The sequence below is a fragment of the Protopterus annectens genome, chromosome 9.part0, assembly GCF_019279795.1.
Source record: "Protopterus annectens isolate FY-2018-M chromosome 9.part0, PAN1.0, whole genome shotgun sequence".
NCBI classification, from domain to species: Eukaryota; Metazoa; Chordata; order Ceratodontiformes; family Protopteridae; genus Protopterus; species Protopterus annectens.
Genome location: NC_056743.1, coordinates 1,959,288,026 through 1,959,309,506, shown reverse-complemented (window position 1 = coordinate 1,959,309,506; position 21,481 = coordinate 1,959,288,026). Strand labels below are relative to the sequence as shown.

Genomic DNA, 21,481 nt, shown 5'->3' with positions numbered 1-21,481 from the left:
AAGTATGCAATCTCTAAGCCATTTAGATAAGGTCACCTTAGAAACAGGATTTCCCAGAAAAGGAAATGAATAGTTGTTCTGATTTATGCATTGTCTTAGTCCTGTCCAGATAAAATCTCAACTGTCTGCGTACATCCAATGAATGTAGACAGTATTCCCCTCTGCAAGTAAAATTTGAGAAAAATACTGGAAGGTCAATAGTTTGATTAATGGAGAAATCTGAAATGACTTTGGGAAGAAAGGTAGGGTTTGCCCGGAAAGATACTCTGTCCTTGAAAAATAAGACAGGGCCAATTAATGCATAGAGCGTCGAGCTCTGAAATATGTCTAGCTGACATGATGGCAACCAGAAAAAGGGACTTCCTTGACAAGAATTTATTGCAACATTTCACTGCAGGCCTGAAGGGGGTTTGAGTCAATGATTGAAGGACTAAAGTGAGGTTCCATGGTTCAATAGGCTGTTTGACTGGAGGTGTGATGTGAGACACTCCTTATAGATTTCATAGGTTCATACTAGGCTATCTGCCCTAGGGCATTTATAAGCCTAGCCAGAGTATGTTTGGCTTTCGCCACCCATTTTAAATTAATTTTGCTATGCCCTTTTTCGAGGTTAGTATACTGTGCCTCTGTCTAACAGTGACAAAGAAGTGATACCCGGGGTAAACCTACGATCTCCCATCCACTCATCAAGATTTCTGCTTGAAGAGAGTCAATGAGGGACTCTGCCTAACCTGGATTGGGATTTTATTCCAGAGTGAAGGGAGCCTCTGGGTTATGAATCTGTCCCTACAGCATGTCCTATTTATTTCAGTGCTGAGGTTCAAGTCTCTCAAGCGTGTAGCTCGATGGGATTTGGATTTTTTGAGGTGCAGCATGTCCCTTAATTCCAGGTTGGACATGGCTTTATAAGTCAGGCACAAGTCGCCTCTGAGCAGGCGGTATGCCACTGAGTAGAGCTGGAGTTTCTTTAACCGGGCAGCATATGGCATCTGTTTGAGCCCTTTGATCCTCTTGGTGAGGTACTTTTGGGGTCTTTCCAGGTGCTGCAGGTGTTTGGTAAGGTACATCCCAAAAGGGGCATTGTACTCGATTATGGGCCCGATGAGGGATGAGTAAAGAGGCACGATGACCTCCACTAATCTAGATGTGAATCCCTTCATGATTAGGTGGGCTATATAACATGTTTTTCTAACCACTTTGGCCACGTGGTTGTCAAATGAGAGATTGCTATCAACTTGAGTCCCCAGGTCCCTAATTACTTCTTCTGTACTTGATTACCACCTATGTGGTAATTTGTGGGCACTTTGTTTTTGCCAAAGGGGATGAATATACACTTTTTGGCATTTAACTTGAGGCCATGGCTCTGGCACCAGTTGTCTGTTTCTATGAGGACCATTTGGAGGATGCTTGTGTCCGCTGGAAAGTCGATTATGGCGCCCAGTTTGCAGTCATCTGCGAACTTGGTCAGCCACAGTCCTTCTGTGTTGGCCTGTACGTCTGAGAAATATATACCGAACAAGAGAGGTCCCAGGACTGAGCCTTGTGGGATGCCACTTGTAACTGGTTTGGTGTCTGACATGGCTCCAGCAATTCTAACCATGTGGGTTCTGTCCTTGAGCCAGTTTGCAACCCATCTAGTGACATAGGGGTTTATATTTAAGCTGGTGAGTTTATCTATAATGCCCGAGTGGGGTATTGTATCGAAGGCTTTTGCGAGGTCCAGGTAGGCTGTGTGGACCACCTTCCCTTCGTCAATGGCTTTGGTGACTGTTTCAAAGAAGTCGACCAGGTTTAAGAGGCAGGATCTGCCCTTAACAAAGCCGAACTGGGTAGGATCCAGTGTCTGTAGGTCCCCAATATCTTTATTTATGAGGTCCATGATGATCCTTTCCATAGCTTTGCAGACCAAGCTAGTCAGGCTTATGGGGCGATAGTTTCCAGGGTCCATTGAGGCACCACCTTTGTGGAGAGGGACCACTGTTGCTGTACGCCACTCTTTGGGTACATATCTTGTAGTAAGACTGAGACTGAACAGTAGTTTTATGTTTGGGTTTAGCTCTTCTTGGAGTTCATGTAGGACGCAGCCCGGACACAGTCTGGTCCCACTGATGCTGTGTTTTTTGCTTTGGAGAGGGCGGCTGGTACCTGAGCATCTGAGATGTCAGGGGGGCAGCACTCTGCTGGGATAGATATTTTCCCTTTTGGTGGGGGGGGATTTGCGCTGAACCTGTCAGCTAGGATGTTGGCAATGTCTGTGGGTTCGGTGTATTTTTTGTCATTTTGGACTAATTCTGAGCATATCTGGGAATTCCCACCCAGGTTCCTAACATAAGTAAAGAAAGCCTTGTGATTATCCTTAGTGTCCTGTGCAATTTTTCTCTCGAAGCTGGCCTTAGACGATTTTATGAGTGCCCTTAGTTTTTTGCTAATACTGATCAGAGATGCCTTCCCTTTTTGGGATTTTGCTCTGTCATGTAGTAGCTTCCTCCTTCTATTGTATAGTTTGTTTATGGCTGGGGTCCACCAGACAGGACGTCTGCCTTTGGAGGATTGGGTCTTGGTTTTATTTGGGAATGCATGATCCATGCATTCCTGAAGGTGTTCATAGAATGCATTTATAAAGGATTCTGCGGTCTGGGCAGTATTTTCCACAGGCCCGGGGGCTTTGAAGGATTCCACCTCGGTTTTGAGGAGTGTGAAATTTGCTTTAGAGAAGTTTTTCACTGTGGTTTTCTGGGCAGGGGGTGGGGTCGGGATGTGAATATCCAGTGAGATCAGTTTATGGTCTGATCTTACCAGTGAGGGATACACTTCTGGTCTGGAGCATACAGTCCCCATGTTGGTGATGATCAGGTCCAGTATGTTTTCCCCTCTTGTGGGAGTGGTAACAAGTTGTTCCATAGCATTTGAGTTTATGAATTCTAGGAACCTTTGGGCTAGGGTGTTGGAGCTAGAGTAATGCTCCCAGTCTATGTTTGGGTAGTTGAAGTCACCCAATATAATGGTGTTTGGAGAGACCTTCATATTTTCCAGTGTTCTCAGGAAGGCCGAGTGGGGTTCCTGGGTTTGGGAGGGTGGTCTGTAGCAGGCTATAAACTGGAAGGCAGTTTTACCCACTGTTAGTTGCACATGGATAGTCTCTGATGCTTCGTGCTTTGCCACCAACCTGAAGGTGTGGGCATCTTTGATGAATATTGATACTCCCCCTCCTTTTGTGGTTCGGTCCAAGTTTTGGGGCTGAAAAGCATGGTATGAGGTATAACCTGGTAGTGCTGGGGTGCTCTCGGGAGCCCTGAACCAGGTTTCTGTTACTGCACAGATATCGATGTTCTCCATGCTAAGGAGAGTTTCGAAAAGTGCATCTTGAGGTTTAGATTTCTGGCGTTGAGTAGCATTACTCTTAGTTTCTTATCCCTTGTGATACCTATGGAGGTGGGTTTGTCTTTTGAGCCTTGCCTAAAAAAGGCACTATGGGGGTAGCAAGAGCCTTTGCCAATATCCGAAAGCCCAGGGGTGACAGGTGCAAGCCGTTCTAGCGAAGCATTGTGGCTTGTCGAGCATATCATCCCAGGCTGACAGGCATTGGATCCTCTTTGAATGACACCAGTACTTAAGCCAATTGTTGAAATTGATCATCTTGTCTTCGTATTGTGGCATCATTCTTGGTGAGGGTAAGATGCTACTCAAGGTCAGGGTCATACTGGCCTGGGCTACATGCTCAGAGAGCTCCTCTATGTCTCTTTTCATGTAGTCCAGGGAGGTATGTCTCAGGTCATTCACACCAGCATGGACAATGACTGAGTCATATTTGTACTTGCCTTGGAGTGACCCGAGTGCTTGTGTTATGTGGTGGATCTTAGCGCCCGACAGGATGCTCACCGTGACCTTCTCCTTGTTCAGCCTGGTGAGCGGGACATCAGTGTGCCTGAGGATAGAGTCACCTATTACAAGTGTATCAGGTGTGTTGTTTAGCCTTAAGGGCTGTGACTGTTCGGCACACTGGCTTTGTGAGATATGTGTTGCACGTGTTTTGTTTTGGGGTAGCGGTTGCTTGGGTGTCTGCTTTGGAGGTCTCTGCTGCTTAGGCAAATCTTTATTTAGAGCCTCCGAGTATGTTTTTGTGTGATTATGTGTTTGGTTTGCTGTCGTGGTAGGTCTAAGTGAGACTGGAATTGTAGTGAGTGTGGTTTCCTTCTCCTCCTGACTGGTTATGCCAGTATTGAGTTGCGAGAGCTTAGCCTCCAGTTTGGCTATATGGTTGCATCTCTCACATGTGTTGGAATTTGTTGGGAGGAGGTGAGGGTTGTCTGTGTACATGAGGCAGTTGTAACATTGCCTCAAGATTCCCAGATTCACCAGCTGGACCGGAGAGGAGATTGACAACTGACCTTTGGACATGCTAGAATAATATTGGGAATTCCTTTATAATTTAAAACAAGGGCCAATGGGGAGTGAGGGTGTAGTGCTTTTAATCTTTAGTGCTGACTTATATAATTGCTTTAGTGAGCAAGTGCCAGGTAACTTAAGTGCAATGTGTTACCGGTAACCTAAATGCAAAAATGACAAACAGTAACTTTCTTTCAAGTGAAACAAGGAAATAAGTACAGTAAGCAATGCAGATATCACTAGGGATCCACAGAAGCGCTAAAAAGCCACATTTTAGGTGGAATTAGCATTTCAGGGAAATAACAAGCAAACAAACAACAAGCATACAAACAAAGCTAGATTCAGCAGGCCTGGATCTAGTCTATGCTACAGCAAACAAGGTGCACCAATTTCAGTAAGAAACAGTGCAAATATGCAGGCACTATAAACCTTTAACCAGAAATTCCCAGCTCAGAAGGGCAGAGTCCATCCTCTCCTCCCACAAGAGTGCAGACCACGAACCTTCTTAATGTAAAATAACTGGCCTGAAGCCCGAGTGCATAAACCAGAACTAATACACTTTAAGAATAATAGACACTGAGCTCTCAATCAGCAGTTCCCAACTTAGAAGGATGAAAGCTACCTGCCCTGCCACCACAGTGCACGCCACAAACCTTCCTAATGTAAAACAACTGGTCTGAAGCCAAAGTGCTTAATCCAAAAGACTTAGAATGATAGCTACACTTTAATCAAGTTACTACCAAGCAGTAATAAATACAATTGAATACTTTAAAAAATGCCTGGATTAGTGCTCAAGTTATACAAACAAAGCTAGATTCAGCAGGCCTGGATCTAGTCTATGCTACAGCAAACAAGGTGTACCAATTTCAGTAAGGAGCAGTTCAGATATGCATGCACTATAACCCTTTAACCAGAAATTCCCAGCTCAGAAGGGCAGAGTCCAGCCTCTCCTCCCACAAGAGTGCAGACCACGAACCCTCTTATTGTAAAATAACTGGCCTGAAAGTCCAGGTGCTTAAACCAGAATTAATACACTTTTAGAACAACAGACACTGAGCCCTCAATCAGCAGTTCCCAACTTAGAAGGATGTAAGCTACCTGTTCTGCCACTACAGTGCAGACCACAAACCCTCAATGTAAAACAACTGGTCTGAAGCCCAAGTGTTTAAACTAAAAGGCTTAGAATGAGTTACACCAAGCAGTAATAAATACAATTGAGTACTTTTAAGATGACGCAAAAGCAAAATAAAGTAGGAAGAAACACAAGTACAGTAAAAGCAGATGATTTTTTTTTTTCAGAAAAGTAGCAAAAGCAGTAGTAAATACAATTTTCATGCAGTGCAAGCTGGCACACTTGAATATGTAGCAATATTAGTCCACACACGGTTTGAAAAAAATGTAATTAAATTAAAAAGGACTAAAAGCAAGTGCAGAAATGGTTTATTAGGTAGAATGCGGTAAAGAGATGGGCCTGGGGGAGTGTCTTAGATCAAATCTACAGTGGGGCGGGCACTGCAAAAGCCACCAAATTTAAACTACAACCAAGAACTGGGGGGGGGGGGGGGACAGTTTAAACACAGATGTGAGGAATGTGCAAATTATAAAGCCAAAAAATATATACTGTTCTCTATATATTTGCAGAGCAGTAAGAGATATCTAAGCAAACAATTTAGCTCTATAATACAGAATAATACAGAAAAATATACTCAGCTCTATATATTTGCAGATAGTTCTGTAAGGCTGTCTTCTCAAACTAAGGTTCCAGTTTGAATGCAGATTGTTAATTAACAAGACACACAACACTAGCTCAATTATATAGCTGAAGACAATGCAGGAAATGAGGGGGTGGGGAAAAACAGTTTCAACACAGATGTGAGGAATGTGCAAATTATAAAGCCAAAACATATATACTGTACTCTATATATTTGCAGAGCAGTAAGACAACAGATATCTAAGCAAACAAAGGTTTTGCGTAACTGGTGAGTAATCAGGGGAGAGTTTCCAAAACCATTATGAAAGTTTGAAATAGCAGATAGATTAACTCATGTGGTAGATGCTGCAGCTCCATTTTCGAAAAATGTTGATAAATAGTGAAGGACTACAGTAACTGGAACTGAATATAGGATCCAGTTTTCTCTTCTTAGACCAAACAGAGAATCTCTTCCATTTGTCTAGATAGAGCTTTCTGGTGGATGGTTTGAGTGAGGCCAGAACAATATCATGTACTGGAGAGGAAAGGTTGTCCTGCCTGGCAATTAGCAGAAGTGGAGAAACCAAGCCGTCAGCTTGAGACTTGTCAGGGTCGGATGACTCAACCCTTGGGGGTGAGAGATCAGGTCTGGAAAAAGATCCAGAATCCATGGTCGGCATAACAGTTGAGGCCAGAGAAAGGGGAACCATACTTGTTGAGGCCAATACAGGGCTATGAGGATCACTTTGCTTTTTAACTGAAGTGCTTTCTTCAAAAACTGGGGAATCAGTGGAATGGAGGGATAAGCGTACAGAAGTCCCATGGGCCAATCGTGGATTAGAGCGTCCCTCGGAGACTCCCCCTGCGGGAGAATTAGGGCGAATTAGCTGTTGCATTTGTGGATTAAAGGAGAGGCGAAAATGTTGCAGCAAGGCTGGCCCTAGCGACTGAAAATGTTTTCCGCTGTGCTGGTGTTAAGGGACCACTTGTGAGGCAGGAGAATACATCTTCTCAGCTTGTCACAATCACGTTGGAATCCCCCAGGATATCTCACAGGTTGTAAGAGAAAAAGGAGAAAGGGGAATTTTTTTTTTTTTTTTAATATGTAAAGAGAAGGAGAAAGAAAGAAATGCAGCGATGGTATTTAAGACATACCCCACAGGGTAGGGAGAAAGGTCCTACCACCAATGGTACCAAGATTACCAAAAAGGTAAAAGGATAAAAGGGTTAGCCATAGACCACGAAAAGTAAGAAAATGTAAAAGGTAGAGAGAAAGAGAATAATACACTCACTAAAATACAAATGACAGTCAAAAAAGTTGAACTTGGCTTGAGAGCTGGCTTGAACATGGCTTTACGGCAATGCGGCAAACGAGATCTGAGGTAACAGGGAGAAGGGTACTATGAGTTAAACCTTAGCTCGAGAGTTTTTGGCTGGTGCAAGCCTGATATAAGGCCAGCTCGGTTCCGAGGACAGAACCGACTTCCCATTAGTGACGAAAGGGATGAAGATTAATAACATCAGATGTTTACTTTCATCTAAATAAAATCTGGGCTGTCTATGCAAATCCAAGGTGTGAAGAACCTTCTCACTGGCAAGATGTGGAGAAGGGGAAAAAGAGGGAAGATGAATAGCCTGATTACCTCGTCTCTGTGGAAAACCAGGAAAGGATTAATGGCCATGACAGTCTGAAGTTCAGAGACTCTCCTGGCTGAAGCGACAGCAAGAGAACAATCTAAGTGCAATGTTTCAAGAAGCAGGCTTAAAAGAAGCCAGAGTCAATCTTTCAAGAAAAAAAACTGAGGTCCCAAGAAGGCATAATGGGCTTCCGGGGAGACCTGATATGAAAGAAGCCTTTAAGAAACTGCTTGACCTCAAACCTAGAGGCCAAAGGAGGACATAAGGGCAGACAAGCAGAAACTGCTGACAAATGAGCTTTACCTGAAGAATATGCTAACCTAGCATGGAGTAGATCACACAAATAAGAGAGAAACAGAGGAACCTCCGCAGACAGGGGATCCTGATGGCGAGAGAGGCAGAAAATCTTTTCCATTTGGACAAACCCAAAAGCACATATGCAGAAAAGGAGGTGCCTGAAATGGATCAAAGACTTATAACCCATAGCATCAGTTAAAGAGTGGATGAAGGGAGATGGATAAGAGACCCCTTATCTTGGGTGAGAAGATCCACCCAGTGAGGTTACTTGAGGCGACTGCCTCTGGCCAAGTGAGAAAGCTGGGGGAACCAATACTGTCAGGGCCAAAAGAGGTTCACTATAACAAGTCTTTGGGAGATTCCTGCCTGATCCTGTGCAAGACTCATGGTAAAAGAGAATGGGGTGGGAAGGTGTACAGAAACATCCTCTTCCAAGGAATCGGCAGGGTGTCCACTTTCTAATTGAGAAGGCTTGGGACTCTGGAACAGAATAGAAGAAATGGACTGCTTGGAGTGGAGGCAAAAAGATCTACCTGAAGAATGCATCACCAAACACATCTCTGTGAAACATCCATTCGTGAGCTTCTGTGCTGGACCTCTCAAAAAGTCTGCCACTAGATTGTGCTCTGAGGAAATATAAACTGCTTTAAGAGTCACTTGATACTGGACAGCTAGATCCCAGACCTAAAGAGCTAGTATGCACAGAAGATAGGACCCTGTAGCCCCTTCTTGTTGATGTACCAGATCAATGTGGTATTGTCTGTGAAAATTGTGAGAGGCCCGGGATAAAAGAGGGAGTGAAAAGCCTGAAGAACCAGAAGCAGTGTTCTCACCTCTTTTATACTGATGTGATCCAACCCATGATGAAGAAGCCAGAGATGCTGAACCTTGAGAGGCGCCCCATCCCCTGTCTTAGGTGTCTGTAAAGAGCTTGAGTCGGAACTGGAGCTTGGAAAGGAAGCTCACTGGTTGAGAGAAAGTTGATGAACCCTTTTGCCGAAGCTCGAGCTGAGACAGGGAATGTAAGGTACTGGGAAGTCCAGGGGTGGCAATGTTGGAGCCACACTGAATTCACATATCACTGAAGCTTTCTTAAATATATCCTGTCTTGAGGGAGAATGGGAATTGTGGAAGCCATGAACCTGAGAACCCTGAGAATTTCCTCGGCCATGACTGAGGCCAGGGGAAGAAGAGATTAGAAAAAGGCTGCAAGAGACAGTGCCTTGGGGGCAAGCAGAAATGCCAGCATAAGGTTGGTCTGGAGCCTTCAACAGAGGAAAATGTGTGTGTGAAGGTGTCAAAGTAGATTCTGCAAGTTTATGGTGAACCCCAGACTATATAACATGGAAACAGTAAACTTGAGATGCTGAAGCACAACACCAGGGGAAGAAGCTTGAATGAGCAGATCATCCAGATAGGAAAGGATCTGAACTCCTTGCATTCTGCAAAAGACAAAAAGACAGGAGCACGGCACTTGGTGAATACTCTTGGGGCAGCAGAGAGGCCAAATGGCAAGGCAGAGAACTAAAAATGCAAGGAAGAATCAAAGAAACACAAAAATTTCCTGAAAAGGAGATGGTTGGGGATAGGAAGGTTTGTATCCTTCAGAACCAGAGAGACCAGAAAGGCCTTGGGTAGAATAAGGGAAAATAAAGTCTGAACATCCAAAAGGACTGAATCTTGAGAAAGGTGTTGTGCTGGGACAGATCCAGAATTGGTCTTCAAGTACCCTCCTTTCAGGGAGCCAAAAACATTTTGGAATAAAAAACCCTCCCTAACTGGGCAGGAGGCACAGCTTGAATGGTGCCCTGAAAGCAAAGAGAATGGAGCACCTCTGGGAAAAGAGACAGTTGTTCTCAGAGAGACTGAAGAATGTCCAAAAAGGGAGGAAGGGATTTCCAAACCATAAAATATCTCTGGCGGGCAATGGACAGAACCTAAGAATCTGTTGTGATCCTTAACCAATTTGGGAAAGACAGAGGAATAAGGGAACCTGGCTGAAGGAAAGGGGAAACAAACTATCAAACTGTCAAATGGAACCCTGCTTCCCCTGTAAAGCAAGTTTCAAAGAGGGAGGAGTCTGAGTAGACTTAACAGGAAGCACATGTCTTGAACCATGGTCTTCCCTTAGGCAGAGGGTGACACTGCCTATGAACAGAAGCAGACTTAGAGGGATAATTCACCTGAAACTTGGGAACAGCCGAAACAAAAATATGACAACTCCTGCAAGGCTTTACCCTTTTTCTGGAGAGACCTGAAAGGTTCAGCAGCAGAACCAATAAGATTTTTATCATCAAAAGAAGCATCCAATAGTTTGGCCTTAATGTTATCAGGAAAGCTATGAAGATGAAGCCAGACATAACACCTCATAGCCGAGCCGAAGGCAGCAGCCCTGGAGGAGGAGTCAGCTGCATCATAGCTGCATTTGACAGAGTGGCAAACAACTTGAGAAGTAGAGCCCAAAAGGAAAAGGTCAGAAGCCTTCCCCCAAGAGTCAAGAAAGTCAGAAATCATTTTGGAAACTTGAGAAAGGAGGGTCAACACATACCTGGTCATTATGAGTCTGGTAGTTGATGGCACGAAAGGATATAGTAGCAGCAGTGTAAACCTTTTTGCGAAGCATCTCCACAGACATCTATTCTTATGTGAAGGGAGAAAGCTGATGGAGGGTAACAGCTTGGAGGGCTTGTCAGACAAGACAGTCACAGTACATAAGGGTCAGCAGAAGGGCATTATAAAGAAATTTACACTTCTCAGGCACTTTGTTAAATCTATCAGGTTTCTTGATCTGCCCCAAGTCAAAAATGATGCCTCTTTCCCAGGGAAGACAAGCAAAATAAGCTGTTAAAAATTTAAAGTTGTTAAAAGTCACTTATCTCCCACAAAAACACAGTAAAAATAATTTTTAGTACATTTGGTCATCATCCAAAAATAAAAAAACACAGCTTAAAAAATGACTGTCAACTACTTTTAAACTGACAAAAAAGTGTGCTCCCATTTAAAAGTACAGTTAAGTCTTGTGGCAGTCTGTTAAAAATACAAAATCGTAGATGAAAACAACTTTGCTAAGTAAATTTCACTAAACATTTAAAATGTGGAATGCTTTTCCCCAAAGAGAAATTATCTCCAAAGCAAAGGAAACACTCAAGCAGACTACTGATAATCTAAAGCCCACAGAGGAGCCCTCTTTGGCAGCAGGAAAGTTTTCAAGGGCTTGACATTTACTACACCTTTCGTTTTTTTAGGCAGCCCAGCTCAAGCTACCTAACAGTGTGAGTGTGTTAGAAGTGGCCTGAAACTTTGGAAAATGGCTGGCTGTTACATCCTTGGCAGGATATAACCACATAGCTAAAGATATATATGATGAATATTACCGGGTATACTCTCCCCTGTCTCTTCAATCCATGTCACTAGCAGAGATGAGCCATTCACATTTCTCTCTCTCTCGCTCTCTAATGCATGACACTGTCAGGAATTCAGGTTTATATTCCCTTCTCTTTCTCTCTGACCCCACTGCAAAATCAGAGCTACACAATTTATGCATCATTGCCTCTCTTACCATAGCATTGCCATCTTATCAGGTTGGGAGGTACACCACATACCCTCGTCTAGTCTCCCTTCCATTACTGATGACAAACATAAGGACACTGATATACTGATAGACTGCAACATACTCTGAACACAAAAGTGTGGAGTACCATCTTTGTCCAAGTCAGACATATCTACCATCATATTCCACCTGTCACTACTATTTGTACATTGGTTTGACAGATCTTACCTGAAAAACAAAGAATGGAGCAGTTGCTCTTTCCTTGAATAGCTCCACAAACTCAGGAACCACCATTTCAGCTCTGTAAGACAGGTACAACAATGTTTCAGGTTGCAAAGTACCACTTTAATTCATTCCAGTCTGAAATCAACCAATACTTATTAAATGGTTTTGTAAATTCTGAAACTTTTTTTAAACTGGGTATTCCTATATCCCTCACAAAAGATGTATTTTTTTATACCGCAGACATGCATACTAACTTTGTAGAGTCTGCCACTGTCCACAGGTAGCATTTGACAACACTAAGTAACTCAAGTACAAAACTAATCCTTCTACACATGCAGCAAGTTGATGCGATTAGATAGCTTCTAGGAATGACGGTTTTGCTAACTGACTATGACATGTTTAAAATGATGTAGCATTTCAAAAAGTTTAAGTGAACAAGCTCTTTTAAAAGTTCTTTTTTACAGCTAGGGAGTGGTATCTACCAGCCAGACTCTAAAAAATGTGATGTTTGTTAACTATATAAATCACAACATCTTGCAGTCTAATGATGGTATCACTGTTGGACTTTATTAGATAAAGGGCAGTAAAATAAAAAGACTAGTTTTACACAGCACCAGATGTTGCATGAAAACTGCAACAGTGAAAAGACACATATTTTGTGGAAGCTGCATTTATCAGAATAACCCTTCTTACTTGTTCACTCCATATTTACGCTCAGCTGCCTTGATTTCAGATTCTTCCAGATAACCCTTTGCATTTTGATAAAAACTCAGTGAATATTCCACTGAAAAAGCAACAGGAACAAACTGTCCTTTCTCCCTGGCATCATAACGGTATTTTATTTTCTGGAATTCAAAGGAGATCACCTCATTTCCTCCCTCTTCCTGAAAAAAAAGAGGCACAGAATTTTGCTAAATACATACTTTTCAGAAAGAATAGCAAACACTAAATTTACAGAGTTAAAGAAATACATGGCATACAACAAGACACACAAAACACATGCATCAAACAGCTGAACTTATCACAGCGATTTCACTGTTCCTTATCAATAGAGAGACTGATTAGGTTATTTTATTTCTGTGTAATGGCCGATATACAACCTTTGTTACAAAAGCTGTAGCATGGTATCAGAAATGAAGAAACATTACAGATATTGGTCATATGTTTGTCTCCTATCCATGCCCATCTTTGATGCTCCTCAAAAGAGGAGACTGAGGTGCAGATGTGTAGCTCAGACAAACTGTTTGAACATCTAACACTACACAAAAGCACACTGCCTCACTATCCACAGTTACTCATGCAGTGTTCCTTTTGATTAATAACCAAACTATTTTTTGTTTTTTGTCTTCATGTCTGGGTTGATGACTTTTTTCAGATCCAACCTAGGCTATAAATAAAAACATAAATGCATAATTATAGTTCAAACAGAATACAACAAAAAAAGTCAAAGTAGAGCTGGTTCACAGAGGGCAGCAGTGGTGGTGCAGCAGTTAGCATTGTCACCTCACATCAAGAGGTTCTCCGGTTCGATTCTCAGCTGAGGTGCCTTCACATGTCCTCCCTGTGGTCGCGTGGGTTTCCTCCAGGTGATCCAGTTTCCTCCCACATTCCAAAGACATGCAGTAGGTGGATCAGACTGTCTCAAACTAGCCCTAGGTATGAGTGTGTGCGCCTTCAGTGAAGGTTGGGCACAAAGCTGTCAACTACATATGTTCATAGGTAGGTGCCAGGCTATTGGCCCTAGAGCCTATACAAGCCTAGCCAAAAAGGTACCCTGGCTTTCACCATCCAAGTGCTCCTGTCAAGCAGAGCCACAGAAGTGATCCCCGGGATGAATTTCCTATTACCCATCCAATCATCAAGATTTTTCTTGAAGAGTGATAATGAGGAACTCTGTTTGACATAGATAGGTAGTCTGTTCCAGAGTATGGGAAGTCTCTGGGACAGGAATCTATCCCTCCAGCATGTTCTGTTTATTGTGGTAATAAGGTTTAGGTTCCTAGAGCGTGTAGCTCGGAGGGATTGGGATTTCTTTAAGTGGAGCATATCCAACAGCTCTGGGTTTGACATAGCTTTATTTGTTAGGCAGAGATCGCCTCTCAGTAGGCGATATGCGACAGAGTAAAGCTGGAGTTTTTTGAGGGGGTATGCATAGGACATCTGTTTGAGGCCAGTAATCCTCTTTGTGAGGTATTTCTGCAGCCTTTCCAGTTGTTGCAGATGTCTTGTGAGGTACATACCAAAAGGGGCGTTGTACTCTATAATGCGTCTAATGAGTGATGAGTAGAGGAGAACAATGACCTCTTTTTTTCTGGATGAGAAACCTTTTGTGATGAGGTGTGCCATGTAGAAGGATTTCCTGACCACTGTGGTGATGTGATTATCAAAGGAGAGACTACTGCCCACCTGTGTCCCAAGGTCTCTTATCACACTTTCAGTGTTAAGTAGACTACCGCCTATGTGGTAGTTCATGGGTACAGAGTTTTTACCAAAGAGGATGACAATGCACTTTTTGGCAATGAGCTTGAGGCCATGTCTTTGACATCAGGCATCTGTCTCAGTAAGGCCCTTTTGTAGGATGTCCACATCGTTCGGAGTTTCAATTATGGCTCCTAGTTTGCAGTCATCTGCGAACTTAGTTAGCCAAAGACCTTCTGTGTTTGGTATCTACTTCTCTGAAGTACAGGCTAACAGGAGAGGACCCAGGACTGAACCCTGTGGTACTCCACTTGTCACTGGTCTAAAGTCTGATTTGGAGTCTGCTACTTTCACAGTGTGGGTTCTGTCAGTAAGCCAGTTGGCAACCCATCTAGTGACATAGGGATTTATACCTAGTTTAGTGAGTTTATCTATAATTCCAGAGTGGGGGATGGTGTCAAACGCCTTGGCGAGATCTAGACAAGCTGTATGAACCACCTTACCCTCATCTATGGCTTTGGTGACTGCTTCAAAGAAGTCTATCAGATTTAGGAGACACGATCTGCCTTTTACAAACCCGAACTGTCCAGAGATTGGAGATCTCCAATTTCTTTGTTTCTGAGTTCCATGATGATATGTTCTATGGCCTTGCAGACCAGGCTTGTCAGGCTAATGGGGTGGTAGTTCTCGGGGTCTGCAGTGGCTCCCCCTTTGTGGAGTGGGATAACCGTCACAGTGCGCCATTTAATGGGCACAAAGCTTGAGATGAGGCTATGACTGAATATGGTACTTGGGTTGGGTGCCAGCTCATTCTGTAGTTCGTGTAGAAGGCAGCCTGGGATGTTGTCAGGTCCCATAGATGCGGTGTTCTTGGCTTTGAAGAATGAGGTTTTTACCTGTACAGCCGTAATTACAAGAACTTTGCATTCATCCGGTATAGAGATGGGCCCTTTAGGGGGTGAGAGGGGGGTAAAGTTAGCACTGAACCTATCTGCCAGGATATTGGCAATATCAGTTGATTCTGCATATTTAGTGCCATTGTACTGTAAATCAGAGCAGATCTGAGTGTTGCCATTGAGATTCTTGACATAGCTATAGAATGCTTTGTGGTTGCCTTTAGAATCAGTGGTGATTTTGTTTTCGTAACTAGCTTTGGAGGATTTTATGAGGGATCTCAGCATCTTACGGAGGCTGACCAGGGAGTTCCTCCAATCATGGGATTTTACTCTTTTTTGCAACAGTTTCTTTCTTCTGTTGTAGAGTTTGTTTATGGCAGAAGACCACCAGATTGGCTTCCTTTTTTTGGAGGATAGCATCTTGGTTCTGTTAGGAATAGCACGATCCATGCACTCGTGTAAGTGCTTATAAAGTGCATTTGTGTAGGATTCAGCAGTCGTACCACTATTGTCCATCTGCATGGGTGTCGTGAAGTTTGCCTCTTCTGTCTTAAAAATTTCTCCAAAGCCAACTTCATGCTTCTTTAGAGTTGTTTTCCTAACTGGGTGTGGGAGTGGATGTGAATGTCTAGGGTGATTAGCTTGTGGTTGGATCTGACCAATGAGGAATTGACCTCTGGTGTGGAACACCGGAAGCCCATGTTGGTGATGACCAAGTCTAGGATATTGCTGCCCCTGGTGGGGGTGTAGATAAGTTGATCCAAGGCATTGGAATTGAGGAATTCCAGAAAACGTTAAGCAAAAGTCTTGGTACACGAGTAGTTTTCCCAGTTAATGGTGGGGTAGTTGAAATCACCCATCATTAGGGTGTTGGGTTGTACCCTAATATTTTCTAGTGTATCAAGAAAAGAGAAGTGAGAATCCTGGGGCATGGTGGGGGGTCTGTAGCAAGCTACAATCTGGATTGCAGTCTTGGCCAGAGTTAGTTTAACTTGGATAATCTTGGATGCATTATGCTGAACAACTAGCTTGGAGGTGTGGATATCCTTAATGAATATGGACATGCCTCCATCTTTAGTGCTTTGGTTAGGTGGTCGAAAGGTGTGGTATGAATTATAGCCTAGTAATGCAGGGATGCTCTCTGGAGCTTTGAACCAGGCCTCTGTCACTGCACAGATGTCGATGTTCTCCATTTTAAGAAGTGCCTTGAGTGAGTGCATTTTAAGGTTTAGACTTCTAGCATAGAGTAGCATTATGCTCAGATTTTGCTTGCTTGTACCCATTACGGTGGTGAATTTGTCATTTGAACCTTGCCTAAAAAAGGCACTATAGGGGTGGCAAGAGCCTTTGCCAGTATCCGGAATCCCAAGGGCGACAGGTGTAGGCCATCTCTGGCAAAGCACAGTAAAACCTCCACTGCCAATCATTCTGTGGACTGATGATCTGCTATGCTGACCCCTAACGGGAGCAGTCAAAAGACGAAGAAAACAGCTGTTTCACAGAATCACGGAAACCACAACTAGGCCACTTTCAATCATATTAAAAAAATATGTCACGATGTGGACAAGTCTCTGACCTAGCACAGCAGGCCAAATTGATACCACTTCAATGTGTGCGTGTGTGTGTGTGCGCATGTCAGTCAAATCAGGACCAAACAATTTTAGATCAATTCTATGTAAAATCACGGAAAGTCATAATAGATCTTATCTAAAAAGGCAGAACTAGGGCTACTTCTGTTTAGCATTGAAGAGTATGCATTTGTTAAGAGGAGGTCTTGAACTTCAAACCCTGTGATAATGTTTGTAGCAGTAACACCACTACCATAAAAAGAGCTGCTCCTTCAAATTGCTTTGTCACACCCATCATAAGCATGCCATATTATGCCATGTAACTAAAAGCAGTAAATAGTAATTCAATGAGTAAAGCACTGGTTAAGCAATGGGATAAAAACAAGTCAAGAAGGGGGTTTGCCTAGTTATCCCACAGGGGTTGCCAGTGATGTCTCACAGGAATCTATAATCAGGGCAACAACTTTTTGAACTAATCTTTTAAGATACATAAGTAGAAATGGGCTATGACTAACCAAATATGCTGATAACTACAAAAATGGGTAAACAGAATTATTTCAATAAAATATACCGGATTCCTCCAAGACTGCCTTCAAAACTACAAACTTTTTGAGGTACTAATGAGCTTGCCTTTAGTATCAGTAAATGTAGCAACACGAGTCTTGATGAAAAAGATGCAAGTTAAGTTTACAAAAAAATAAAAAGATAAAATAAAATATATACATATGTGTGTGTATATTGACATTTATGCCATCATTAACTCAATCACATGGGACCTCATATTCCAGGAATAAAAATTTGAAGTGGGATATTTCAGGGTGACTCCATGTCACCGCTGCTATTCTGTTTTGCCCTTACCCCATTAAGCTGTCTACTAACACATTAGGCCATGGGTATAATTTGGCTCCTAGAAAATAAAATGTAAAAACCTCTCATGTTCTTTTTGTGGACAATTTAAAACTGTATACTTCATCAGATAAAGAAGTGAAAGCACAACTGCAAGTGGTTAATTTTTTTCAGATGATACAAGAACATCATTTAGTCTTGATAAATGTGCAAAAGCAACCTTTAAAGCAGGAAAGCTGCAACACCAAAAAAAAAAAAAAAACATCAGTTTGGGACAAGAATGTGATACAAAAGAACTTGAGCAAGAGGGAGTGTATAAATATTTGGGAACTGATGAAGGATCAACAAGAAAACATGAACAAATGCACATACAATGCAGTAAGAAATATTTTAGATGACCGAAATTAATACTAAAACAAAACTGACATCTAGGAATAAAGCCCAAGCTATAAATCAATTTGCTCTTCCTGTCTTAACTTACAGCTTTGGAGTGAATGACTAGTCCCAAAACATGCTGGACAGGTTAGACAGGAAAACAAGGATATTTCATGCTCATCAAATGATTTATAAAAATCAGTGCACAGCAAGATTATATATCCCAAGTTCTGAAGAAGGTATAGGCCCCCTCAAAACTGATTACGTGTACTGATCCATAATCGTGGGACTGCACACATATCTATTGACTTCACAAGACCCAAATGTAGTGAGAGTTCTTAAACACGAAGGGCTTTTCATCCAGAAAAAAGGAGGTCATTGTCCCACTGTACTCATCCCTCATTAGACCCATTATAGAATACAATGCCCAATTTGGTATGTATTTCTCAAGACATCTGCAACAACTGGAAAAGCCGCAGAAATATCTCACTAAAAGAATCACAGGCCTAAAGCAGATGCCCTATGCTGACTGTCCAAAAAAACTCCAGCTATACACTGTCGCATATCGTCTACTCAGAGGTGATCTCTGCTTAACATACAAGACCATGCCAAACCCAGAGCTGTTGGACATGCTACACTTAAAGAAATCCCAATCCCTCAAGAGCCACACGTTGCAGGGATCTAAACCTTGTCATCACAATGAACAAAACATGCTGGAGGGATAGGTTCCTGACCCAGAGACTCCCCAGACTCTGGAATAGACTGCCCGTATATGTCAAGCAGATTGCCTCTTTGGTCCTCTTCAAAAGGAACCTTGATGACTGGATGGGAGATAGGAAATTCACCCCGGGGACCATGTCCGTCGGCCTGCTAGACAGGGGTCTGGGGAAGTAAATATTGTGGGAAGAAATAGCCAGGTAATTGTTATGGCTAGGCTTGTATAGGCCCTAGGGCTGATAGCCTAATACCAACCTATGAGGAGAAAAAAATCTAAGACAACTTCCCTGCTTAGTTTAGCAGAAACATATTGGCGTCAAGCGGGAACCAGATGTAGATAAAAATCAGGCAGCAACTGAATGTGCCAAAAAACAAAAAGAAAGAGTATAAGGTGAAGGATCAGATGAGAAGGCAAGAAATGTGAAAATGCATATGTATAGTTACAAGTACAGGAAACTTTTGGAACAACCTTATGTCGATCAGGATCGAACGCACGAATTGTTAAGGAGAGGTGAATTTAAAACAAAAGATGAACGGTTAATATTAATGGCCAAAGATAGTGGACTACATACATTTTGATTTACAAAGTCCATTGAACATGTGCGAGAAATGGACAAATGTAAGTTTTGTAAAACAGAATTGGAAACAATCTCACATCTTGTAGCGGGCTGTGATATACTAATGGCAGATGGATTGTATACTGAAAGGCATAATAATGTGTCAAGGCTGTTGCATTGGAGATTGTGCAAACATTATGGTACTGAAGTGGCTGAAAACATTGGAAACATGAGCCACATAGCATCACAGAAAATGATGAAGTTTACATTACATGGATCACCCACTACCAACAGTTCAAAAACAGATGTGAGAAAACCAGATATAGTAGTCCATGAGAAGACAAAAGCAGCATTGAGTACTGAAATTGCTACGCCCAGTGACTACAGTGTCTTATGTATAGAGAGACAAAATAGTCATAAAATACCAGGATTTGCAGGCAGAAATAAGGGTAATGTGGAAGAAGGATACCCAGACAGTTGCAGTAGTAGCAGGGGCAACAGGTCTTACAAAAAAGACTTTACAATCATACTTGGATGGGTTACCAATACATGTTAACTCTGTACGAATTGCAGGAGTCATTACTGGGCACATTGCGGGTGCTGCAAAGAGCACTTTTTGCTGACATCAAAGATTCAAACAATACTAATTTAATGAACTTTAATTGTACTTTGACTTAGGAATGTGATCCATTCCAGTCATGGTATTAGAAAACCCAAAAGACTTGGAGAAGTTACAAAAGTGAGAGACTTTTAACATCTCATTTGAATGACAACATACTCCGGAATGCAGCACCCCTGCCCCCCTACACAAAATTATCCGTTAAGAACATACAAGTACTTCAACTCCATGGCTTCGAATACACAATGACCTTTTATTTTTACAAGCATTCAAGTTAATTAAGCTATACCTCTCTAGCTACAGATATCACCAGACAATAAAATCCACCACACTGGCAGAACAGGAAACAACTGCAGGAAAACAGTTGGTTTACTGACCATTTATCAGGTTATTTCTTGATTGTTTAATTAATCAATTATCAGGATCTGCATATAATGTGTTGTATTTGTGTTGAAGGTTATTCTGATGAAGTCTCTGAGACGAATGCGACATTAAAGTTGTGTTTTGCTAAAAGTTTGGTGTTTTCCTCCAGTTGTTTCCTGTTTCTGCCAGTGTAGTGTGGTGGATTTTATTGTCTGGTGTTTTCCTTGGCTACTCCAGCTTCTGGAATTGTTGCTGTTGCAGGTTTTGTCCTTTTTTGGGGCTAGTTGGTAAAACATAAATAGGAGGAATTCCTTAACAGAAAAAATCTAAAGGTTGGAAAACTTCACCTATTCTGACAGGATTCAAGAACTGATACTATATGCTGTTATGTATGTGATGAAGGGAGATACTGCTAGCACAGCTATCTGGAATTTTGTAAATCATTATATGCCATTTCTGAATATCAACACGATTTATACAAGATGCTTGTGTTACAACTATATTAGAGCTGTATGCCATAAGTATATCAAACTGGTTACTGTATGTCATAAGTATGCCAAACTAGTTTGTACAGACGTGTGTTGAAAAGGTACTTTATAAAGTGTTTGTGTTTGAAATGTATCCACAGTGTGCCCTACTGGAAGAGGACAGACATGTACATGCACTACTGTAACTGTCTAAATATATATATTTAACAGTGGAAATAGGAATACAGGAGGATAACTTCAGTCCAGCAAACTTTAGAAAAATAGCTGAAATTAAATTACTTTATAGGCTACGCAATAAAAGACTGTACCTTTCAGTTTTCAATGCAGCTAGACACACAGAGTCTGTTCTAAGAAGCTTTCTGTATTGTCTTTAGGGTGAACTAATTACTAGTCTTGAAAGCATGGAAAAATGCAGTTGTTTTATGACTTCCAGCATTGGCCAAAGATCCGAGATCTACGTATTTTTACAAGGAGATGCTATATATTTGCCAGCTTCCAGCAGTGGAGGATTCACCTGGGAACTAAGAGTCAGATGACAAGAAATGATATAATTCTGCATGCTAACCCTGCAGTAATACTGTAAATATTAAATTTAAGAAGTCTCTTCGTGAGAGCATTTTGCATTCTGTCGTGGACCTAACAACAACTAGAAGATCCATCCACCACATCTGTCTTGCTCTATTAGTAAGTTCTTAGGTTACAGTAATTCTCTTATATACAGTCAGGAATATAGTGAAGCTTAGTTTAGATATTTTTCTTTATTTGAGACTGTCTTGCAATGTTGTTTTAAAATATTTCCTGTGGTTTTGAACTCCAATGTCACTGTGAATGCATATTTAGTATTGTCT

At 42.0% G+C, this 21,481-nt stretch overlaps 1 protein-coding gene across 1 annotated transcript in view; it reads right to left on the bottom strand.

Annotated features, from left to right (window-relative positions):
• ATP13A1 (ATPase 13A1) overlaps positions 1–21,481 on the bottom strand; it is a 1,617,817-nt gene that overhangs the window by 1,515,469 nt on the left and 80,867 nt on the right. The window contains exons 3-4 of the mRNA XM_044084778.1: positions 12,480–12,670; positions 11,790–11,862 (exon numbers count right to left, since the gene is read on the bottom strand). Of these exons, the coding sequence (XP_043940713.1) occupies positions 11,790–11,862; positions 12,480–12,670 (264 nt within the window). The remainder of the gene's footprint in view (positions 1–11,789; positions 11,863–12,479; positions 12,671–21,481) is intronic.